We start from the raw sequence: 23,679 nt of genomic DNA on the forward strand, positions 1-23,679 counted from the left end.
AATGGAAATGCAAAAGCCACTCCTGATAGCAGTCCCAGAGCAACCTCTACAGCTGCTCTGACTGCCTGTGGCCATGGCGGCAATCCTGGCTCTGCCCTCTTCCCTCGGTGCAGTGTAAGAAAGCCTTTACATTAATGAGTATGAGTCATCTTAAGAGACATCTGGCAGAAAACATCCATAAAGGCACAGGGGGAAATAGTCTAGTCTGTACTGTATTAAGTGAGAAAGAGATTGCAAATGCATTGTCATGCACAGAAGAAATATTGGTAGGTTAGGTAGGTACAGGTACATGTTACACCTTAACTTGCACCATTCTTGGCTTTTGAGTGCAATGAAAGCATTGACTCCATGTGCTATAATGTGTTTTTTTCTACCTGCTCTCCTGATTCTGTCCTCTGCTGTCCTTTCCTCCTCAGTCTTTGCCCCACTCTGGCTTTCTGCACTCCAGAACAACTCCAGGCTATGGACAGGTAAACAGCTGGGGAAAGAAGGTAGTCAGTAGAGAAATCAGCAGCAAAAGGTGACTATAATGGCTTCTGGTAGATGGGATGAGAACCTTCTGATTAAGAACTAAGTTTCTTTATGCTGCTTAAAAAGTCTCCTGCCACTATAAACAAAATTAAGTTATTCGTAGCTGTAATGGGACACATGACTCATGTTGAACCTACTTAAGCCTATAATAGAAAGGCTCCCAACAATTTCAGTAGGCTTTGGATCAGGCCCTGATATGGGAGCCTGAAAAGAGCAGTCTATAGAATGGAATGGTAGATGAAATTGTAGAGAGAACATTGATGGCCTGAGTTGGTAGAGCTCCTCTTCCAGGTCAGCAGGAGCAAATTTTCAATACTATTCCAGGCAACTAGTTCATTTGTTATAGCATTACCTCCTAAGATACCACAGAAAACCATCAAGACACAGGATTCAGACCCTTCAGTGGCCAATCTGCTGATTTGCTGATTTGGAAGATGGAATGCCAAGATGTGGGAACACGAATGTTAACTAGACTCATATATTATTTACCTCAGCCGTTTTGTACACAGTCCTGTTAGCTTTACGCAGATGAGCTATGTTCTAGCCGCTATGGCTCTCCTAGGAATTATTTTCCAAGAGTGCATGTGCTCAGCCACTGGAGATCAGTATTGCCCCATGATGAAACTGGCAGAAAAACTTCAGGAGTTGGCTAAGCAAATGCAGTTAGAGGTAAGGAATGACTGTCAGACTGGATGTGCATAATAACAGAGCAGTGCGGGCCACTAAAATTCAATAAAACCTGTACAGGCAGCCATGGAGCGCTACAGAGTTATTAACAATTTGTTCTGAACAAACAGTGGAGCCCTTGGAAAGCTGCATTGACTATTGCTGTGTTATAAGGTGAATCTTAAAACCTTATGGAAAATTAAGATTAAGGCCTACTGTAATACTGTTTTAAAGTTTCTGTGGGGAAATTCTGCTCTTAGTTAGACTGGTAAAAATTGAAAGTAACTAAATCAGGTCAATTTCCTTTAGAGTTACACCTGTGCAGCTGAAAGCAGAATGTGGCACAGGGTCTGTAACCAAAAGAAGCTGGTATGCATAATTGCCATCAGATCTGCTTGTAACTTTTCCCCTGTATTATGTATGTTACTTGCCTTCTTTACCTTTTCCCTGTTTACAAAGCAATAGTGACCTTGAAGTTAGGACTCCCTTAAGAGCTACAAATGGGTTGGGAAGCCTTGATCCCCTCAACTTCACCTGCTGGTTCCATACAGCCAGCTATTGCCCAGCTTGGAAGCCAGTGCTGAATAAATAGCTGCTTTTTCCCATTAAGCTTGCAATCACACCAATGTGAATTAGCATTGAAATAATAATGTCCTTTCATTATATCTGATGAAGTAGGTTGTTGCCTATAAAGCTCATGTCTGTGTTACCTAGTTAGTCTCTCAGGTGCCATCCTGCCATACCTATTGCCTGACTTCAGACTAAAAGGGCTAAGCACCTCTGTGCTCACTGAAATAATCATGTGGTCCACAATAGGACAGGCCCAATAACTAGACATGGATCATGTTAGTGAGCAGGCTTTTTGCTATTCAGTGCACAGTACAAGTAGGGTCTTGCCACCTTTACACATAGATAAGTACCTCTCAGTGTGAGCAATGATGATAGATTTGGTGACTTCCAAACAGATGCATTTTATGGTAGGCAGCTGATTTCTCTCTGAATACATACAACAGAGTTGTAAGTGGGCCAAATAATGGTCATGTGATGTGGGAGTCATGTCTGTACTTCTTTTCTCCAGGGCTCAGATACCACCAAACGACTCTCTACCCTAGGGGGACAATTCAAGCAATCCCTGGAGCAGCTGATGAAAATCCTGAGCAACTGCCAGCCATATTTCATTCGCTGTATCAAGCCCAATGACTACAAGAAGCCTCTGGTAATGCTTCAAAGATATTAGATTGTGTCTGCAGTAATATTTATGCCTGGGAAAAAGTAACTGAGCAGAAATGATCAGTTGCTGTGGAGCACCTTATCCCTGCAATTTAATCAAGAACAGCTGCTGTAATTCAAAGAGCAATAGGAACTGATGAATTTAATATTAAAGGGTGTCTGCATAAGCACTGAGTGACACATGGCAAAAAGAAAACACAGAAATATAGAGAACTATGTTTTAAAAAACCATCTGGTCAAGACCAGACAGGAGATTGGATGGGATCTAAGCTGGAAAAAAATGGGGAAAGGAAAAAATGGGGTTAACCATGCTCATACCTACACCCTGCCCCCTTTAAATTGGGGGTGAAGTCTTTGGTGTCTGAAATAGGGAAGGACTGATCTGAGCCAGTGTCAGATATGGAGAGGGATGAGCCCTGTACAAGAACCCAAATAAAAGGCAATTCAGTTCCACATAGCAAAGTTCAGCAGAGCAAAGGAACAAGCACCTGCTGACCTCAGATGTGGTGATGAGACTGTCCTTACAAAAAAAAGAATCCCCCAGTCCCCACAGCAAAACAGTGAATGGGCTACGTTTCAGATACATCTGGGCCTTGCACCTTGGTCTTGCATGTTTGCAACAACCTCCTTTAACTATGCTAAGGCACTGAAAGCCTGATCCAAAGAATACTGAAGTTGATGGGAGTCTTCCCATCAGTTTGGTGGGGCTTAGATCAGGCTTCTTTCTAGTGACCTGTGTAGGCAGATGCCAGTTCACAGGAGGCTTAGCCTCCTTTGAAAGTTTATGCCCACATTTATTTTGATTTGAAAGATTGGACTTAAAGGACCAGATACTCAGCTGCTGTAAATCAGCCTTGCTCCACTGAAAATCAATGGAGCTGTGTTGGTTAACACCAGCGAAGACCTGGCCCAGAGACAGAAATGATCACATGTGGCGATTTGCATGCCTGGAGTTAAGCAGGTGGTTGGGCATTTGCAAAGTTGGCATCTAAACCATAACCAATGTCACTTGGCAAGGTTATGCTTCTGTCTTCTGGTGATGAAGTTACTTTGACTGTGTGTCTCATCAGGCGTACAGACTGGACCTGCAGTGGCTTTCTATTCTCTTATTTTTGTGTGACTTGACCACAAGAATAACTCCAAGGGGTTCCCACTCTAGAACTTCTCATGTGTTCCAAGTAGCTGGAGAGGATCTATGGGCTCTCACTGGGGGTTTCAGACTTGCAACAGGCAAGTTTTGAGATCATGGCTCATATATCCAGTGGGGCTGGTTGTGAACATTCTGGAGATGGGGAAGTTCAATTCTTAATATCACTTCTTTCACCCTCTGATTTCAATACTTTGACATTTACTGAACTGTGTGGTTCCCCTTTCTCAGTTACTGCTGTTTGTAGGAAAAGCCCTGGAGAGTTAAAGAGGTCACACTTTCCAAAGTGACATTAAAATGCCAGACCCAGATCTTACTTCATTTCTGAAGCAACTAAGGCTTAGCTGTCACTCCCCTCAAACTAGCCTGTCAAAGCTTAGGAGGGCAATTCTCTTCCCCCTCTAATAGCCCTAGTTACATCCATGTTCTCATTGGGCAACCTAGTGTACCCCCAGAGGTTGATCCTATTCTGCAAAGAAATATGCACATACCTACCTTTCTTCTTCCCTCAGCAAGCAGAGATGGGGACAGCCAAATGTGCTTTCATGATGGTGGGATCCAGTTGGGTTTTATCTTGATTTCTTTTAGACATTGCTCTTAGGAGATGTCAAGAACCTTATCTGGAAGCTGCAAGGACTTTCAAACTTTTTATTTGGTTGCTCAGATTAGCTCTTGCCTTCAGGGTTACTCAATTTATTCTCTTAACTGCCAGTCTGACTACCTCAGAATTGGCTGCAGATGTGCTGTTTACACACTAATGTTTGAGGACCAATACCACAGCACAGAAGGTGATCTTAAGGGGAGGATATTTTTAAAGGGCCTTAACTTAATCTCCAATTTTGCTGCTATAGTAAAATGTGGGCATTGTTTTGCATGTGCAGTTTATGACCTGAAGCTCTCTGGTGTGTGGAATCACCTGGGTAGCTATAGTATAACACACTATAAATTGCCCCTGCACTTATTTGCATCTACAAAACTGTATTCAAAATGTATTGTGGGTGTAAACTTGCAGATGTAGAATCATAAATGGCCTTTGAAATTTGGCCCAAGGTAAGAAAATTATTTTCACTGTTGCTGTACAGAAATCTGCAGCTTCACTGACACTGCCTGCTTATGCCAGCAATGAATTTGGTGCAATGACTTAAATATGAAATGCAATAAAAAATATTGTAGTTCATTTTGAAACTGCTCTTGTTTCTGCAGCAGCTAGCAAATGTTCTTTGAACCATGTTATAAGAAGAGCTGTTTTTTGATGGTAAGCTTCCCCATGTCTGTCTGTCCTTCCAGTTGTTTGATCGGGAGCTGTGTATCCGGCAGCTGCGGTATTCAGGAATGATGGAAACCATTCGGATCAGAAAGGCTGGCTACCCAATTCGCTACAGCTTTGCAGAGTTCTTAGAGAGATACAGAGTCCTGCTGCCAGCATCTGCTAGAGAACAGGTGCATCAGCAGAAACTTGTTTAAATGATAATCCAACCTTTCCTTGGAAGGCTTTTGGGGGAATATGCTCTGTTTCACAGCTAGAATTAAGTTTAAAATGCAACTGGATCACAGCCCACTTAGTCAAATGATCTGTCACCAGGATAACCAGCCTCTGCTCTGCAGGTTCACTTTAGCTCAAGTGGTAGAGGTTTTTGCTTTTTGAATCCAGGAGTCCTGGGCTTGAATTCTCTAGATGACTCCACCAGGCATAGCATTTGTCTGATGATAGCTTTCATTGGGCCAACTATGCAATTGGGAGAGATATCAGACATGTATTTGGGCATAAAATGCCTTTCTTCATGCCTGAAAGCTCATCTAGCATCTCTCCCAATTGCATAGTTGGTCCAGGAAAAGACTTTACCAAACAGGATTTGCTTCTCCCTTATTCCCTGGATCATCAAGGCCACAACACCGCTGCAACAGGACTGTAATTTTTTAGCTTTAAGACATAACCATTCTTCATAGATTCACTCCTGGGACCTCTGTGAACTGAGACATAAACACTGACCTGCCTCTTGATCCATGGACTTCTCCGCACAATCACTAACATACCTCCTGTGTTCAATCCTGGAATACTTTAGACCTGAGCCATTTCCATGCTTTGCACACTGAATTCCACAGTTTGTTAGGCTGTGGTCATTTCTGTTCTTCACCCTGTGAAACACCAGTGCCAGAGATGTTTATATCACACTAATTCTGTATTACTAACCATGCTTTAATATGATGATTTTTTGCATCAGCAACAGAACGATGCCCGTTGGTGCTGCGTGGTGATTTCTGAGAAGGTCATAGGCAAAGATGGAGGCTGGCAAGTTGGAAGAACCAAGATTTTCCTCAAGGTAAGTAACAAAGGTTGTTTGCTGTCACATGCAGTAACATGAAGAAAGGGATGTTGAGTGAGTTGCAGGAATTGCCTGTTAAGGACCATGAAAACCCTGTGCAGCATCTCAAGAGTCCAGACCTTAAACCCAGTGCACAACATAGCTCAACAGGTACCTCTGTGCCACCAAATAGCACTGCTCATCTCCCACCCACTTCTGTTCTCCACTAATAAGATGGAAGAACATGTTGTATTTTATAACTCTGCTAAAATTCAGAGGGTGCATCTTATTACAAGGGTGTTTCAGAAAGTAACAGCAAAATGGCTTCCCATGCTGTGTGTCTGTGGGAAACCACACAGCAGTAGAAAACACTAATGGTGGCCTTGTCAAATGCATCCATTCTTTACAAATGTGTAGAGAAGTTATGTGGTCCGGTAAATTATTATTGCACACAAAATAGCTTTATTTTGAAATTGCCATTATTTTCTGAAATATTTTCATGTGCTATAGGTGAATTGTTTGCTTGTGGACAGCTACAGCCAGATGCTGTGGCCAGGTGCTGCATGAATAGCTATGTACACTTTCATTAATACCCTTTGATCCCAACCTTCAGCACTCTTGCTAATTTTGGGCCTCTTCAGCAGAGGTGCAGCCATTGTGCCAGTTTGCTTGGGTTTCTCTTATAGGATTATCATGATACAATCTTGGAGGTGCAACGAGAAAAGGAACTTACAGACAAGGCAATTCTTATCCAGAAAGTGCTGAGGGGATTCAAGGACAGGTGAGTGCTTTGAAAGGGCACAAGGGTTTGGGGTTGTATAAAATCAGAGCATATCCTATTCCCACTGTGGTGCAACACAACATACTTAACAATGCATTGTGTAAAAGCTGACCAGGGAATAGGCAGTCAGCCTAGTTGTTTGCAGTAACTCAAGGGTTTACCAGAGTGAAAGCCAAGGTCAAAGCCAGATATGAATCTAAGTTCCAGGATGTCAAGAAAGCATCATGGTCAGAGCAAGTAGTAGGTCCAGGCCAGGAAATCCAGGGCAGTAACAAATCTTTCCTGGAGTCACAGATCGAGGCTCCTAAACTTCTACACCAAGAAATGCCTTTGCTGGGATAAGACCCTGCAGGAAGCAGGAGGGTTTTATAAACCTCCCATCAGGCATGTGAGGCTCCCATTAGTCCTCCCCAATTCATCTGGTTCCCCATTAGAGATCTTATGAGAGGAGCCAGGTTGAGCTGGGTCTGGCATTTAGCCAGCTGCCTGGTGGTACTACAGCCTGTGTTTCTACCTACTAGTGCCCAAATTTCAGGTTTGAGCCCCCAGGGGTCCTACTATACTGATACTGATATAGAATGTATCAAGCCTGAGTTTACATCAGTGATGTGGAACTCCTAAAGAGATAGGCAAAGGCTTTGCCCTTAGACCTGCTATTTCTCTGTTTCATAGTGGTCTAGAAAATACAGGACCTTGGGATGCTTATTTCACAGAAGTGGTAGATGGGCTGTCCAAGACCTCTCTCTTACAATCCACAATGAATACTACTGTTTTGTCCAGCTTGCTTTGAAAAGTCTGTACCCATCTGTCCGTAATTGCTGACACTCTTAGAGTTGTGATTTATCTTAATTTTGGGCAAGCATCAAAGTGTTTTAGGGATGAATTCTATCTTTGGGAATGCTTTTGCCACTGAGTAAACAGTGTTAACCACCCTGTGCTCAGTGCAAGAGCTCTTACTGCAAAAGACTTGTCTTATTCAGATAATTGAGTATGGCAACCATTATCAGTTATGAGGAGGATTCTAAGTATGTGCTGTCAGACAGGAGGGGTTCACTGCTTAGGTTTAACTTCTGGGAACAGGGCCACATTCCCAGCATTCCACGAAGCTACGTCATCAAAGAAGTTGGCCCAGAAATAATTGTGAGGCCCTTACTGGATCATGAAAGTAAGAAAAGGGGTGGGGGGAGGAGTTGGACCCATCCTTAGAGGAAAACAGCATCAGTAACTGTTGAGCATGGGGGCATAGGAGGTAATGGTACAGCCTCTGAATTGGACTTCCTAGACCCTAAATGCTGGAGGCTGCAAGTGAGAGAGGAATAGTAGAAAAAAAACCCAGTTCACTCTCCCTTTCAGCATCCACTCTCTGCCACTGTGTGACACAAGATACTGAGCAAGATGGACCTGTGGTCTGACCCAGTAAATGGCAATTCTTATGTTCTTAACTGAACTCCTCGGGTCAGGTTGGATTCCTGGTGCTCTTTCTACCCTCTCCTCACCATCAGCAAGTGGATGACAAGTCATGGGTGGAATTATTTGGCCCATGTTATACAGGAAATTAGATTATATTCTCCTAACAGTCTGTTCCAACCTTACCTATTATGTGTGGGCTGCAGGCAGACAAAATGCTATAACCAAGGTTATGTTTGTGCTGCAGTTGCAGAAGTGACTGTAATGTATAGACATAACCAAGACAGCTTTAAAATATCTCACTTGGGCAGAAGTGTAACTGGCTGATTGTATGACCTAGGCAGTGATGGTGCATAGTACAGGGGCAGTGGTTGGAGGTTTGCTGCTGCAGGGGCAGATGTCATCTCCTTTTTGCTATGGAGATGTGTGCCAAGTGGACATTCAAACACTGATTTTTTGCAGGAAAAAAAGGAGGTAACATTGCCCCTAGTAGCAGCAAATCTTTTTACTGCTGATCCTACACTGAGCACCACCATGGCTGTTCTGTCATCCTGCTGCTGGAGCCAAAGCTGCTGCAGGGAAGATGCAGGGTGCCCAGGTGGGGGGCCCCTCTATCTCAATTTTGGTGTCCGTCCCATGGGTAGCCCATACATTGTTATGCTACTGCTGTTTGAGAACTGGTAGCAGTTTAGCCATAGGAGCATGGAGCACAGCACAGGCTATAAAACCTGCTGAAGAAGCAGGGTAAATCAGCTTATGGTGAGCTTTGTACTGCCATGGGGTAGGCTGCTACCCGTAGCCATGCTAGGTATTTTAAAGCTGGCTTGGATATGCCTATACATTACAGTCAATTCAGGATTTTAAGCAAGCTTGGATATCTCTGCACTGCATGATAGTTACTTAGAGTAATAGAAAATTAGGGTTGGAAGGGACCTCAGGAAGTCATCTAGTCCAACCCCCTACTCAAAGCAGGACCATCCCCAACTAGATCATCCCAGCCAGGGCTTTGTTGAGCTCAGCCTTAAAAACCTCCAAGGATGGAGATTCCACCACCTCTCTAGGTAACCCATTCCAGTGCTTCACCACCCTCCTAGTGATATTTTTTTTCCTAATATCCAACCTAAATTTCCTTTGCTGCAACTTGAGAACATTGCTCCTTGCTTTGTCCTCTGCCACCACTGAGAACAGTCTAGCTCCATCCTCTTTGTAACCACCCTTCAGGTAGTTAAAGGCTGCTATCAAATCCCGCCTCAGTCTTCTCTTCTGCAGACTAAATAAGCGCTGTTCCCTCAGCCTCGCCTCATAGGTTACATGCCTCAGCACCTTAACCATTTTTGTTGCCCTCCACTGGACTCTCTCCAACTTGTCCACATTCTTTCTGTAGCGGGGTGCCCAAAACTGAACACAATACTCCAGATGTGGCCTCACCAGTCCAGAATAGAGGGCAATAATTACTTCCCTCAATCTGCTGGCAACACTCCTACTAATTTAGCCCAGTATGCCATTAGCCTTCTTGGCAACAAGGGCACACTGTTGACTCATATGCAGCTTATTATCCACTGTAACTCCCAGCTCCTTTTCTGCAGAGCTGCTGCTTGACCAGTTGGTTCCAAGCCTGTAGCGGTGCATGGGATTATTCTGTCCTAAGTGCAGGACTGTACTTGTTGAACCTCATGAGATTTCTTTTGGTCCAGTCCTCCAATTTGTATGGGTCATTTTGAATCCTAGAATCCTACACTTCTTGACTGCTGGCTAGATGTACTCTGAGGGTCTGGTGCATGGGTGTTGAGTGTGGAGAGTGTAGGCTAAGAGGAGAGAGTCATCATTTCATTCCTACCTCTTGTCCTTGTTCTTGTCTTGTCTTAGTTCTGCCATTTCTTATCTGAGTAACCTTTTATTCCCTTGCCTGCCTTTAGGAAGCAGTTTCTGATGCAGAGACGGTCTGCTGTGGTCATTCAGACAGCTTGGAGGGGTTATTACTGCAGGAAGAATTTCAGGCTGGTAAGAGTTATGGTTCTGTTCCTGAACATATAAATACTGTACTTTACATGGCTCAGTATAAAGTTAATAAAGAAGATGGCTCAGAAATAAGAGGTGACTATGTATGAAGGGGAAGGGCATTTGGGGCCCCAAAATGATTCTAGATCATCTTTATCCTTACTGGGTGTATCTATATGTGTGCTTTACTGCAGAGTTGACTAATTAGCTCTGCAGTATAGTGTCACTGTCTATATGTGCACCCCATATTAGGGTGCAGTAAACTAATTAACTCCACTGCAGGACAGTACTGTCTGGGACAAGTACTATCCCACAGTGGAGTGATTTAGTGTGCTGAAACCACGTATAGACAGTGACCAGTGCTGGCTAGGGCACAAGGGTGCTACAGTGTGAGGGCTGCCTGTCAGCTAGCCATGCACTATAGCACCCTTGTGCCCTAGTCATCCCCTCCGCAGCACAATGAGCTAGGGAGGAGCAGCTCCAGGCTGGCAGGCTGACCCCCAGTCCCCTGCTAGATGGAGCTGCTTCACCCCAGCTCAATGTGCTGCAGTCCTGGGCACATGGGTAAACACTGCACCCAGGAGCAATAAACTATAGCACAAACTCTGCTGGAGCTTATTCTGGTGCATGAATAGCATACGTAGATGTGCCCACTGAATCCAAGACAAACAGTAAAACAGTAACCCCGACTATCCTCTGCTAGACCTGGTGTAGCAGTGGCCTGGCTACTGCTTCACCAAAGTCCCATCCCTTATTTCCTGTGATCAACCATCTTGGCTTGAAGAAGGCCAGCCATATATGTTTCCCAGATAACAAATTAATAGTGTTGGCAAAGTTGTGAGAGGTGTCTTCCCTGGCCAATGTTTCAGTGAGGCTGTGGCATGAGCCATCTGTCAAAAATGACAGGAAAATTACTTTAAAAAAAGTTATGTCAAGGAAAATAACACTTGGACTTCCAAAGGAGGGATCTCTTGTGACGAAAGAGTGACCTCTGGGAGGAATTATTTTTGAGAATGGGACAGGAAATCAGTTCTGAGATGTTGGCTGATTTGTGAGAAGAAACAAAAGCAACCGTTTTCAGGCAGAAGTGTTTCCTTTTCTAAAACCAAACAGAAAGGCTCATATGAACTCATCTTGACTCTAGCTGTGCACTCTGCTCTGTTCTTTTCTATACCCTAATGCTCAGTTTAGTATAGTCAGACCCATTTTGCTCACCTCAATCTCATTTTCTTCTGTTTAGTCCATTTCAGTCCTGTTCCCTCCCTTTCCCTCACCTCAGTCTCCTGGGAGTAATGTCACTCCTACAGATGCCATCTTTAATAAGTAACTTTTGGGTCCCTTGATATCCTAGTTTAAAATGCCTGCATTTATAACTCCAAGAAATACAACATTTGCTTAGATGGCAATTTCTGGTCATTTCTTTCTGCATCTTGATTCTCTGTCCCAGTTCCATATCCTCCATCGAGTTCATGTTAGTCCCAGCTCCATTTTGCTTCAGGTTTCATCACTTCAGGCTGTTCTTTTCCCCTTCTTTAGGTCATGCTGGGCTTTGAGCGCCTGCAAGCCCTCTTTCGGAGCCGGCAGCTTGCTAAGCAGTTTGAAACAGCCCGGGCACATGTGATTAGGTTCCAAGCCCGGTGTCGTGGTTATCTGATGCGCCAGAAGATAGCTGAGCAGAAGAAAGCTGTGTGCATTATACAAGCATATGCTAGGGGAATGTTGGCTCGTCATAGTTTCCAGAGGATGAAGAGAAAGGTATGTGCTGTATGTTCAGCCAGTCATCTTTTAAAACAGGATATTTCTTCTAGGATACTGTTCACAGAAGCAGCAAACTTCTTTGGGTAGCAGCTCCCCATTGCAATGGGTTTTGCATCCCCTACAAGTAAGGGAGCAGACTTTCTATCACATCACCTTCCTATAGTTACCACAGCAATGACTCTGAAGTTTTGACAGGTGAGAGAGTATCCTTTAACATATAAATCTTGTATGTTTGTCTTCTGTGCTTAATAAATTAGATGACTTTCGATTAGAGCACAAGTGAGTTGGGGAAATTCCAAAAAATAACAAAGCATTTTGATTTAAAAAAGAGCAGAGCCCACGCTGATTAGGATGAAGAGAAGAGAAAATATACATGGCAATGTAGAGAATATTAATATGTTTCAGTAGCATTGCAAAGGTGGGGTCTATAACGGAACCAATAGAGTAAATCCTAAAGCACTATAGTCGGGAATACTCTAATGGGTCCCATAGAGAAAATCTTATTTATTATCATACTGTGGCAGCACATGGGACCCTCAGTCATAAACCAGATCCACTTTGTGTTAGATATTGATTGTACAAACAGAACAAAGTCTATCTAGCTGCCTCTGTCTTCTTTTTTTCAAGCATGTCTCTCTCTAGTCAGAGAAATCGAAGGTCTGGCCAAGCCCAGGTACCAGTTACACCAACATGGTTAAGGCACATGAATGCCCATAACTAACAGTGCCCAAAGGAGCAATGTGATCATTATCACATACAGCTGCCTCTGAATCATAACAAGACACCTTGACCGCTCTGTCAGCACTCCCCTCTCTGATGTCAAGCAACTTTAAGAGATGCAGTTCAACTTTGCCCTGGCTCCAGCTCCTGCATTTAGTCACTGGTACTTGCCAAAGGCCAACTGTTTACCTAGGTGGAAGGATATGGGGTTTGTCTTTCTTCTCCCTCTCACATACTTTCTCAGGCAGGAGCATCCTGTTTCTCACCCCGTCCCAGTGAAACCTTTCACACTTGGAGTGCACTGGGAGCCATGGCACTTCCAAAACATGGTAGAGGTGGGCAAAACACACCTTCAGTGCTTGCCTTTGGTGGATGACAGCTTTTGGCCTTTGAACTCTGTAGGAGAAGATGGGTGAACCTCCCAAGGCCAAGGCCAAGGCCAAAATGCTCTTCAGAAATATTTTAGAAATGGTGCTACTTTTATACAGGCCTGTTCCCTACAACACTAAATCTAGAGCTGAGCAGTCACTCAAGAGTGACCACTGAAAATGTGAGTGGAGGCAGTGCCTCACATTCCTGGCACAATGTAGTTAGCAAAGCAAGTATGAAAATGATCTGAAAACCTTCCCATTTCCTACAGTACCAGCACAGACTGGAAGTCAGGAAGCTGTGCTTAGAGGAGGAGAAGCACCTCATATACTTGGGCCAGTAAGGGCAAGGGAAGAAGCCAGGAAACTAGAACGGGTAGGAGGCAGAGTTTGGAAAGATGAATGCAGAGTTCTCTTCTATGCTTATGAACTCACCACACTAAGTGTGCTCAATTTGGGTTGGATTTGGCCCACAGAGCCATGTCATTCAGCCTGTGGAGCCCTCCAAGGGCTGGAAAATTTGGTGTGTGCTGGGAGGAGGGGGCAGTGTTAATGGTTGCTTCCCTCCCCTCAAATTTATGAACCTGTGGGGAGCCCATTGGACTGAATAATATGGCCCTGCATGCCAGATCATACCAGCATGTGGCCTGATCCAGGCATGTGGGGTCGGGTCAGTATGTAGCCAGATCTAGGTGTGTGGGTTTAGGTTCTTGTGCAGGAGTGCACCCACGAACTGACCCCATGTGTTCACTTCGCACAGGATCCAGCCCACAGATTGACCCTGTGCCATCCATCTGGATCCCAAGGCCAGAAAGTTGGACACCACTGCACCACACCACACCTATAAACCTGGATGTGCTTAACAATTCTATACATGTATACTTAGGGCTACATTTTCAGAAGGTGATAAAATGTAGGCAGAGCTGTGACACTACTTGTGAGTGTAAAGTGGGAACTGTTGATGTAAAGGAGACATTCTTATTTCCAATATTATTTACTGCAGGAAATTTTCCCAGACTGCCCGTGCCAACGTAAGACCATGAATAACACAGTATGGGAGGAATCAGAATTAGACCAGTCACTTCATGCTTTGTGTGCCTCCTCTACTGTGCACTTTTGGGTGTGAGGCAGCACCAGGCTGAGATGCATCAGGCTAGCTGTCAAACCAGAAGCAGTGTAGCCACATTAGTGCAGCACTATGCACGGTTTAATAAGCTCTCCTTCTCAGATTCCTGCAGTAGTGTAACTCACCAGGAAAAGCACTGTATTGCACTAGTACAGTGTGTCTACATTAGAAGTTTGTACTTGCTTATTTGCTGTACTAAGCTACAGTGCAAATGGCCTTTGTCTTGATAAGCCCTTGGTTCTACCTGAATTAAGTTCCAAGCACTTGTAATGTTCCATCTGTGTGTTTAAGGGGCACCTGTCTAACCTGGAGAGAGAGAAGCAAGACAAGAAACACCGGAAGCATGACGCCATCTCCCATAAATCATCACTCTATGATCCAATCAGTGACCAGGAAATGGTGGACAAAGTGTTTGGCTTTTTACCTTCCATGATTGGCGGCCAAGAAGGGCAGGCTCCTCTGGGATTTGAGGTAAATAGCAACAAAGAAGTAATAGGCCAGATTCATGCTTGGTGCAATGAAATGTTGGAGGTGAAGAACATTCTTCCAACCTCTACTAGAAAACCTGAGCCCAGCTCAGGACTCCCTCTGTTGCATTTTGTCAGAGAAGTTGCCCCTGGCTGAATGTCCTTGCTTTGGCAGCATCCTAACAGTTAGGTCTGGTCTTCTGCTGAGACCCTTTCTCTCAGAGAAACCTGCTGTCTCAAGATCTTTGCATAAGGCAAGACAACATCAGGAGGACTCTAGGAAGTACAGTCACTTGGGAATGCAGGTCCTCCTTGCAACTTTAATTTCTTAATCCCTGCATTGCTTTCGGCTTCTTCCACTCTATTGAGTGCCCTAGTCAGCCAGTTGCCCAAGATAACATCATCTGGAGTCATTTCTACTCATTTCAGAGGATGGCTTACAAGTCTCTACTGAGAGGTAACTCATGCATCAATGACCACGTTGAAACAGTCTTGGTTTGCAGTATGTTGGCCATATACTAAATGCTTTAACTTTAATGTCTTTAATGCATGGAGAATGGTAGGATTCTGAAAACTTTAGCACTGAAGTATGTGCTGACACCTGGCCTCATGGTTAATGCATCTGGCACTTTTTCTTTGCATGTCTCTTGCAATGGATGAATGCAGGAAATGGAGGACTCCAGGGTTCCAGTAAGGGTCTCTAGTCTCAAAGGAAGTTTCTAGTACCCTGTACAACTCAAGGGCATGGAGCAGAAAGGGGAGGAGGCAGGTAGATTAGAATGAGCTAATAAATCATTCTTGAGGTCAGTATGGGAAAGAGGGATTTATAGGATCAAGAGTGTCTGGATAGCCCAGTGAACTGTGGTCCAAGGCCAGCTGTGAATCATGCTGCAATGCTCTAATAGATGACCGGGTCTCCAAGAGCACAGGTGGGCACCACTCCTGATGCCCACTGCCAGCTGGTAGAAGCAGCACTGAGATTAGCATGAGACACACAAGGCTGGGACCCTCTGTGGGTTTTTTTTGTTTCCTAGCAAGCAGAGAAGCTGAAAAATCATCATTTGAGATGGCGAAGAAACAGAATTGTGCTCCTTTTCTATTTTATATGCAGGACCTGGAAACAAAGAGGGGCAGGCTGGATGAGGTGGATCTGGATATGGTTCCTATGAGTGCTGAGCTGGAAGAGGAAGACGATGACCTGGCAGAGTACACATTTCCAAAGTTTGCAGCCACTTACTTCCAGGGATCTTCCACGTACACGCACATCCGGAAGCCACTGCGTCACCCACTACTCTACCATGAAGAGAAGGATGATATCCTGGTATCATGTTCTTTCTGTGCAACATTCTTACTATGCTGGCTCCCCTAGCTTCCCTCCAAATGGCCTGGCATGCCCTGAGAAGGGGAGCTGGGCAGGGAGACATTAGAGCCAGAGGCACCTGATCACAGGCATTGCAATGGAACTGGTCTCTTCCATGGGTCTGTCAAAGCTGCTCACCTCTGAGTCTCTGCATCCAGAAGTAGGCGTTACATTGCCTTCAAAATGCTTTGTGCAGCAGGAGCTTTCTGACATCAGAGGCTCTGGCCATTTTTCTGCTAGCTGTGAAGTAGCTCTAGGGTCTCCTTTGACCTCTGCCACTGCCTTCTGACTCAGACTGGTGGAGTGGAGAGAAAAGGCATCAAGGCTCACACTTAATCCTGCTGCCTTTTAGTAAGCAAGTCAGTGAGGAGGGCAGGAAAAGAAAAGAGGTTCATGCTTTCCTGCTGTGGCTGCTCTAGCTGGGGGGGAAGTGATCATGGAATTCTTCCTTGGTATAAGGCAGCCTTACAAAATGAAGGGCTCTGTCCTGAATCTTATGATGCTACGTAGGCTACAAACACAGGGTGCATTTCATCCAGGAGAAACCATTTTCTTCTGAGACAAAGTGCAATTGTTCAGATGTCCATGTCCATTGTCCTGGGACAAACCCTAAAAAGGTTCACAGGATAAGAAGTGTTAATGGTTTGTCCCAGGACATTGTGAGGTGCATCTGAATGGTTGTTCCAGAACTGCATCATTGAATCGATGATAGTGAAGCAGCAATGCATTCAGCTGCTCACTAAGCCCTGACTGGCAGAGTGATGTGTGTACATGCCAATCCCAGGACTTTTCTGTTCTGGAACAAATACAACACCTGTTCCTAGCCATAGAATCGTCTGTTCCCAGCAAAGCCACCTGAAGCATCACATGCCATTCTTTCCATATAAGGGCACAAATGTTGCTCACCTGTAATCTGAGGGACTACAGAGATTTCCCATTTGAATAGTGAGAAGGGGCACAGGGTTTTACTCTAGATTAGGGCAGTCATAAGTCCTACCTCTGTGTAGATGTAGCTGTCTACAAGTGGTAGGGTGGGACCCTGCAACATCCAGCTGTGTTTTCTGCATTTCTAGGCCTCAGTAGCAGTGTGGAACATCATCCTGCGGTTCATGGGTGACCTTCCAGAGCCAGCAACCTTTGCTAAGAACCAAACCAGCAAGAGCAGCTCTGTGATGACACAAATATATGACACACTTGGCAAGAAAAGCCGGGTCCAGATGCTGAGCAATGACAGTCCAGATGTGGTAAGAAGGAGAATTCATTCCTCTGTATTGTGCTGCTATACAGACTGGTGAGAGAAGCAAAGGGACACTTTTAGGCTTCTGTACTTCAGTAGCATCCATAGAAACCTTTCCATTGGCAAGTCATCTTCCTAGGAGGAGGCTAAATAGAGCTATAAATGTCAGCTCTACAGCTGCCCCAGCTGTAGAAATCTCTTTGCCATGTGGCAGGGTGCCCCTTACAGTGTAACACTCATTGAGAATAAGCACCTTCTTATCCTGAACTGAGGCACTACTCTCAGCACTACTGAAGGTTGCCATCTAGCCCTGATCAGATGGTAAGGGCAGCTCTTGTTCCCTGAGAGTGGGATTTCAGAAGTGTCAAGCACTGGCATCATCCTGCCCCTCTTGAAGTTATGGGTAAAATTCTCATTGACTTTGATGAGAGCAGGGATAAGCCAATGTTAAACACCCTCGGTGTTCGGAAAATTGCACCTGTGGTATTAAGTAGCTGCCGCTGAGAAAGCTACTTGTACTTTTCAGATGGTGAGGCTGCATGTGACTCCTCAGCTCAACTGCTGAAGGGTTACTGCTGCCAGGGAGTCCTCATACTTTACTATTCTTTTTACCAAAGACATTGCCTCAGCAAAATTAAATATAACAGGCTGAATCCTGAACTACTGCAAATCAGCGTAGTTCCATTGAAGTCAATTCTGATCTACAACAACTGAGACCCTGGCCCAGTGTTTCTAGATTATGTTGTTGAGAAGCAATAAAAAAAAAAGGCCTTGTCATTGGTGAGAGACACTGAGCACCATGGTGGGTCTCTAAAAAGGAGAACATTTGCTTCCTGCTTGCTGTTTGTTAATTCAATGGTCTATACTGTGTGCTGGGGATTCCACTCATTGTCTACTATGACATTATCTATCTTAGAGTGAATACAGAATGGATAATAAAGCCCCGAAGGCTATTTCGTCCATGAAGCTGAAACGGTCTTCTAAGTTAACAGGAAAGGTAAGTGGTAAAAGTACATTTTTCTCCCCAAGTCTTTTTGCCCAGTCACCTGCTCCTGCTTGATGATGGACACTGAGGCTTCTTCTGCCCTGGCTAAGAACACCCTCCCCTTTCAACTTGGGTCCAACCTTTTTCTCTGTGCAAAACTCCTGATGTGTTTTGCTTCTTCCCATAGAAATTTGTACTCCCTGCACACTAGCTGTCCATCCCCTTCCTTTGGCTTGTCCTGCTCCTGCTCTTCTACTGCACAGAAAGACCATTGCTATTGATAACTCTTTGCATTGCAGTTCTGGTAGAAGATCCTGATCTGAAACAGACCTCATTGTTCTAGGTGCTGAACTAACCTTGTGAGAAAAGTTCTTCCCTGGACAGTTTGCCATCTTTCCTTTCTTATACCCAGGCTTGTTCCTCCAGCACAGAGACCTCTGACCTTTTTCCACTCACAAGTGAGAAAGTTCTTCTCCCTGATGTCCCCTGAACATGTGCTAATTCCTACCAGGCTTACGCAATTTTTTTCCAGGGCTTTTCCAGAGCCTCTGAGATAATCGCTCCCCTCAACCCCCTTCACAAAGATGTCTAAGACTTTTTTAACCCTTGCCACTGGGAGACTTCAGGTTGAGTTTCCTCTTCTCCCTCACCAAGATGCTGTGAACTAGAGCTGGTTGGAACATAATAAATGTCACAAAAATGTTTAAATGGCTTCCACTTTGCAGTGTCAAAAACAGACCAGTTTCCACCACGTTTTGTACAACATGGAAACACAGAGCAACAATATTATTGAAATTCACTGTTTACCAGTTTAGTCAATGAGAAAAGTTTCAAAAATTGTTTTGCTAGGAAAGGTGGTGAAAAGCTTCAAAAGGCATTGAAAAATCAAAGGATTTGCCAAAATGTTTCATGTTTTGAAAAAGGCTGCTTGTAAGAGAGCTATTTTTTTCTCTGAAAATGTCAACCAATCCAATCATGAACCCTGTTTACATGCATGTCCATGTAAACATAAAAGTGTGTGCATATTTGCATAACATTTTAAATATTTGCTATTTAAGGTGCTGTATTTTATTCTCCATTCCCAACATTCAGGCTTAGGTTAGAAAGTAGCTGTTGCTGGTAATTTATTCTACTTTTTAAAGCAAACTACTCTTTTAAGGACTTGTTCCTGTAATTATTTCTTTAAGTCAATCACTGTCTATGAACAGTTATGTTGAGTTTATAACATAGTATAATGCACTGGCTTCGTGAATGAGGAAAAGTGGTTCCCCTTTGGTTAAGAGACTGGGACCTACCACTAGCATTGGCACAAGTAGTAAAGGCCTGTGTATTTGAAGCAGGAGGACCAGGGTTCTAGTTTTGGCTCCCTGGTGTACTGTAAGTTGATGTAGAGCACAAATTAGTTCTATTTGTCTAGACCAGTGATTGTCAACAGGGTGCCGTGGCACCATGTGGTGCCACAAGGTTCTCTGAAGGGGGCTGTGAGGGTTGCGGAAATAAGCAGATAAATGTAGATATGGGCTTGTCCCTGCCTGGCTCATCCCTCATTACCACTGCCACACCCCTCTAGGGAGGTAAGCACTGTAATATATAAATTAGTTTAAAAGAAATTAAATTAGTTTCATATAAATTGGGTGCCACTCAATTCAAAAAAGTTATGGAGGGATGCCTTGAGTCCAATGAGGGGTGTCCCGAGTCCAAAAAGTTCGAAAACCACCAGTTTAGACTTTTACATGGCCCATATCGTAGTGATATCTGGGTGCAGCAGGCTTTTTCTTGCTATTACCAAACAGGGACAGCAGACAGAGAAAAGCAAATGGAGCCAGCTAGCTGGCCATGCACAGGGAGTGCTACATCCACAGGTATTTTTTATTAACTTACATTGAGGAGAAGAAAAAGATCATCAGCATGCAGTTGCCAAGGAATGCATTAGGCAGGGAATGTTCTGGCCAATAATACAAGAGCAGTGTTGAGAGCTCTGCCCTTCTGTTTCAGGTGACAAGTCATCTGAGAGGTGGGGAGGAGCTATTCCAGGAAGAAAGCATGATCTCAGACAGGCCTATGTCTAACCTTGAAAAAGTGCACTTCATTATTGGCAATGCGATCCTGCGCCCTGCCATCAGGTAGGAAACCTTGCACTGCACATCCTGGGCCAATCTCTTGCTGGTATATGTACACCCAGCGCCTCCTTCCCAAATCCTCATAAAAACTCAGACTGACTTCCTAGGGATGAATCTGTTTTTCTGGAAACGGAAAGCCTTTCCCTAACCACAAAGCAGGTGTAACCAGCCAAACATGCCTCTACCTAAAGCTAGAGGAACAGCTGTGAGGATGCATGCCCTTTTTCACACCATATGCTTGCCAGCTGTTTTCTGCCCCAGGTACTGGAACATATTTTTATTGCAAGTACCATAGATGCATTGTATTTTTTAGTATGTCATTCTTACCCTTTCTTACCCTAAGGACATTTTCCTTATGGCTTTGCTTCAATAAGAGATGGAGATCCTCAGCTGATATAAAATGGTCATGTACCTTGTGTTCCCCTTTGTCCCACTTGCCTCATATCTGCCCAGTGAATGGAAGAGATAGTTTTAAATAATTTTTCTCTCTTCTGGAACTTTTTGCTTTGATGCTTTTTACACTTGTGTCCACTGTCTTTTAGCTGCATTTTTTAAAGTCACACTGTCATGTCACTTACCTCATCTGCTCCAGGTGTAACTCCAACATTGACTGAGAGTTTTCTGAAAGCCTCTTATGCAAAGTCTTAGTCAGTCAACAGTCTTGTGTTTCTTCTTCCTGAAGCCAAAATCATAATTTCCTTCCATGGCTTCATTATAAGTTCTCAGTCTAGCTGGGTTACAGATAGCTCAGGTGTGCTAAATGGGCTGTAATCACACTTGCAGCTGCAATGTAGATAGCTCAATCGGTTGCAGTCCTCCTGATACATGCCTCTTGTTTACAGAGATGAGATCTACTGCCAGATCTGCAAACAGCTCACTGAAAACAGCAACCGGAGCAGTCATGCCCGAGGATGGATTCTCCTGTCACTTTGCCTTGGCTGTTTTCCTCCTTCAGACACATTTGTGAAGGTATTGTGCTCATGTAGCCTACAGCAGCTTGAAGACCTCACCTGGTCTGGTTTCTTGTTTGCTGTTTTATTTAGATAAAAGAAGTCAAATTAACTATGTAGTCACTATAGCAGCTGGAGATGGGCTGAATGCAAGACTTCTCATACATTTATATTTGTTGGTACTGTAAACTTAATGCTTCCTGATATCTAAACACATGAATCAGATCCTCAGGTATGAGTCAGTGCAGCTCTGTAAAACCATTGATCTGGCTTCATTTGAATTATTCTAGACTACTTCAGTGGAACAATGCTAATTTGCATGTGGTAGAGGTCCGGTGCATTCTCTATTTATTTATTTATTTATTATGGAGTGTAGTGGGGGCAGGAAAGAAAGAACTCCAAGGAGTGAAATTCAGGAGCAACTTCTTCACCAGAGAATGCATGCACATGCATGCTCCTGTATTTGTGAGTACACATACCCATTCTGCAATTATGAAGCACTGTAAAATTATCTTGAGGTGATTGTCCTCACCCTTTCTTTCTGTAGTTATTGAGAAGTGCTCCTCGCCTCTCCCTGTATTTGTCCCTGTAAACCAAAGAACTCACTTCAAAAGGGACGTACGATGAGCAGGCAAAACTAATTCTAAATGTAATTCCATTGAAGTCAATGGGGCCTGAACCTTAGCTCAGACATGTGAACTTAACAATGGCGTATCTCCACTCACTACTTCCATGGAGTTATTAGTAAGCTCAAATGGTATAACTCCACTCATTACTTCAGTGAAATAATTAGTATGACCTGATGAAGAAAGTTTTGCATTTGAAAGCTTGTCTAACTTTATCTCAACTATATAGTTGATCCAATACCCTAAGAAATCCTTGCCTCTGAAATCAAAATGATATCTGTGGTCCTATGACCCCATGGATGAATTCAACACAACAGGCTTTATTCTCATGTTGGTGCTAGTCAGAAGTAACTCAACTTGAGGTTAAATGAAAAGTTGAGATAAGAATCAGGTGAGGTGTCTCTAAGGCTAGGGACAGACATTCAAAAAGCCTGAGCCTGAATTGATTCAGTCTTTGCAGATTAGTCTAACCTGGCTAGGCTGAACTGATTTGTAACTGTACAGACATTCCCTCTGGACTGAAGAAATGCTGGCACATGCCTGCAGTGGCTCAAGGTAGAAGTAGCCCTCCCTTTCCTTCCAGAGTGTTGAGCCAGGCCCTAGCAGGATGTTCTGATTAGGGAGGGGTTCCCCCCTGCCCCTCACTGCTCCTGACCAGCCCAGCAGGGAGTTGCTAACAGACCATTTAGCAGCCCATCAAGAAAACAAAAGCCTCTCTCATTAGTTCACACTCTTAAACAACTTTTTTCAAGGAAGGAACAGCAGGACATTACCAGCTGACCCATTGATTAGTTCCAAAAAGCCCTAAGTGGACACTGTCCTGTCTGCCTTTGTCCTGTCTGCCTTACATAGACACCTCTCAGCATTAGCTAGCATACCAAGTGCTGGCTATGGTCCGTGCTGTGGGAGAGGGAAGGGAGGAACCCCTGCTTGAGCGGGGAGGGGGGAGGGGAATGGGGGCATGGGAAAGCCCGACAGACACTGCTGTGCCTGCAATCTCTGCCAGAGCTCCAACAAAGGAGCAGAGGGGTGGGGCCAGCCCTGCTGCAGAGCAGAGAGCCCCGCCCAGGGCTGCAGAGCATCTGGGATGCTGTGGGACTCTGGTTTAAGTTAAACAAGCAAGGAGTCTTGGATAGACATTGCATAAACTGGTTTGGCCCAAATCAGTTAAGTCAACCAGGTTTATCTCAAACCGATTTCATCCATTTTCAAACTGGTTTATGTGCACTGAATGTCTGTTCTGTTACAGGTTTAAACAAGTTTCTGATCACTTAAACCAGTTTACATGTAATGTTTGTCTCTAGCCTAAAAGTTCCTTTACATCTTGTACCTCTTCTATATGTCTTCCTGGCCTGCCTGGGGTTGTATCTGATGCTTTAGAAAAGGGTAAAAACCTTGTAATGACCCCACCCACTTCTTGGGAGAACCACATCATTCCTGATGGCCAAAGATAGGACACTTGACTCCCTGATGTGTGAAGTTTGCATGCTTCTTCTAGGCTGACTCATGGCTTCAGGTAACAGGTTAAATTACCAGAGTCCCAATGTCAATACCTAAATGTGCAGACCAGAATAAGCAATTCTGCACAGACCTTGGGCCTCCCTGCAGGCAATTGAGCTCAGTGTGCCACTACTTATCTCTGCAATGCCACCTCCCTTGAATTTCAGTGAACTAACAGGTTCCTGGGAGCCCTGCAGGAACTGAGGAAACCTTTGTGTAACTGCTTAGCCTGACTAGGAACTGCCAAGAAATTCTCAGTTCATTTGATTCCAATCACAAAAATGAAGCACTCTTGCAAGTTGCTTTAGGTCAACAAAGTTCACTCACATCCATTCTACAATCCTCAGTGGGTTTGCAGTGTTCCCAACTGTCTTTTCTGCTCTGTCCATCCAGTACCTG

At 44.2% G+C, this 23,679-nt stretch overlaps 1 protein-coding gene across 1 annotated transcript in view; it reads left to right on the plus strand.

The window, feature by feature from the left end:
- The window catches only part of MYO7B (myosin VIIB), a 69,929-nt gene that overhangs the window by 22,278 nt on the left and 23,972 nt on the right, over nucleotides 1-23,679 (plus strand). Inside the window, exons 16-28 of the mRNA XM_014522119.2 lie at nucleotides 2,276-2,413; nucleotides 4,862-5,014; nucleotides 5,797-5,895; nucleotides 6,564-6,658; nucleotides 9,982-10,066; nucleotides 11,600-11,818; nucleotides 14,327-14,506; nucleotides 15,614-15,823; nucleotides 16,936-17,106; nucleotides 18,016-18,096; nucleotides 20,080-20,207; nucleotides 21,047-21,184; nucleotides 23,677-23,679. The exon at nucleotides 23,677-23,679 is cut by the window's right edge and continues 106 nt beyond it. Of these exons, the coding sequence (XP_014377605.1) occupies nucleotides 2,276-2,413; nucleotides 4,862-5,014; nucleotides 5,797-5,895; nucleotides 6,564-6,658; nucleotides 9,982-10,066; nucleotides 11,600-11,818; nucleotides 14,327-14,506; nucleotides 15,614-15,823; nucleotides 16,936-17,106; nucleotides 18,016-18,096; nucleotides 20,080-20,207; nucleotides 21,047-21,184; nucleotides 23,677-23,679 (1,700 nt within the window). The remainder of the gene's footprint in view (nucleotides 1-2,275; nucleotides 2,414-4,861; nucleotides 5,015-5,796; nucleotides 5,896-6,563; nucleotides 6,659-9,981; nucleotides 10,067-11,599; nucleotides 11,819-14,326; nucleotides 14,507-15,613; nucleotides 15,824-16,935; nucleotides 17,107-18,015; nucleotides 18,097-20,079; nucleotides 20,208-21,046; nucleotides 21,185-23,676) is intronic.

The sequence above is a fragment of the Alligator sinensis genome, unplaced genomic scaffold, assembly GCF_000455745.1.
Source record: "Alligator sinensis unplaced genomic scaffold, ASM45574v1 scaffold237_1, whole genome shotgun sequence".
In the NCBI taxonomy this organism is placed as follows: domain Eukaryota; kingdom Metazoa; phylum Chordata; order Crocodylia; family Alligatoridae; genus Alligator; species Alligator sinensis.